The 204-nt window shown below is 55.9% G+C and overlaps 1 protein-coding gene across 1 annotated transcript in view; it reads right to left on the reverse strand.

Annotated features, from left to right (window-relative positions):
- Positions 1 to 204, reverse strand: part of gas2b (growth arrest-specific 2b) — a 16,265-nt gene continuing 16,061 nt past the window's right edge. Inside the window, 1 exon segment of the mRNA XM_035652030.1 lies at positions 1 to 198. Coding sequence (XP_035507923.1) covers positions 1 to 198 — 198 coding nt within the window.

Consider the following 204-nt stretch of genomic DNA (forward strand, 5'->3'; position numbering starts at 1 on the left):
CTACTTCTTGCCACGGTAATGGGCACCGACCACCATGTAGCTGTCAGATGAGATGTTCAAACTGGGCGGCTTCGCTTTGTCCCTACAGACCCTGACCTCAGATCTGCCGACCGGTCCTGCTCCTCTGCAGGGGTCGTGTTTCTGCAGGTAACTTATAAAGGTCTCCCAGCCTCCGCCTACGCGCACCATCACATGACGCTCATT

Source organism: Morone saxatilis, unplaced genomic scaffold, assembly GCF_004916995.1.
Source record: "Morone saxatilis isolate NCDOM2014 unplaced genomic scaffold, NCSU_SB_2.0 Contig11, whole genome shotgun sequence".
Taxonomy (NCBI): domain Eukaryota; kingdom Metazoa; phylum Chordata; class Actinopteri; family Moronidae; genus Morone; species Morone saxatilis.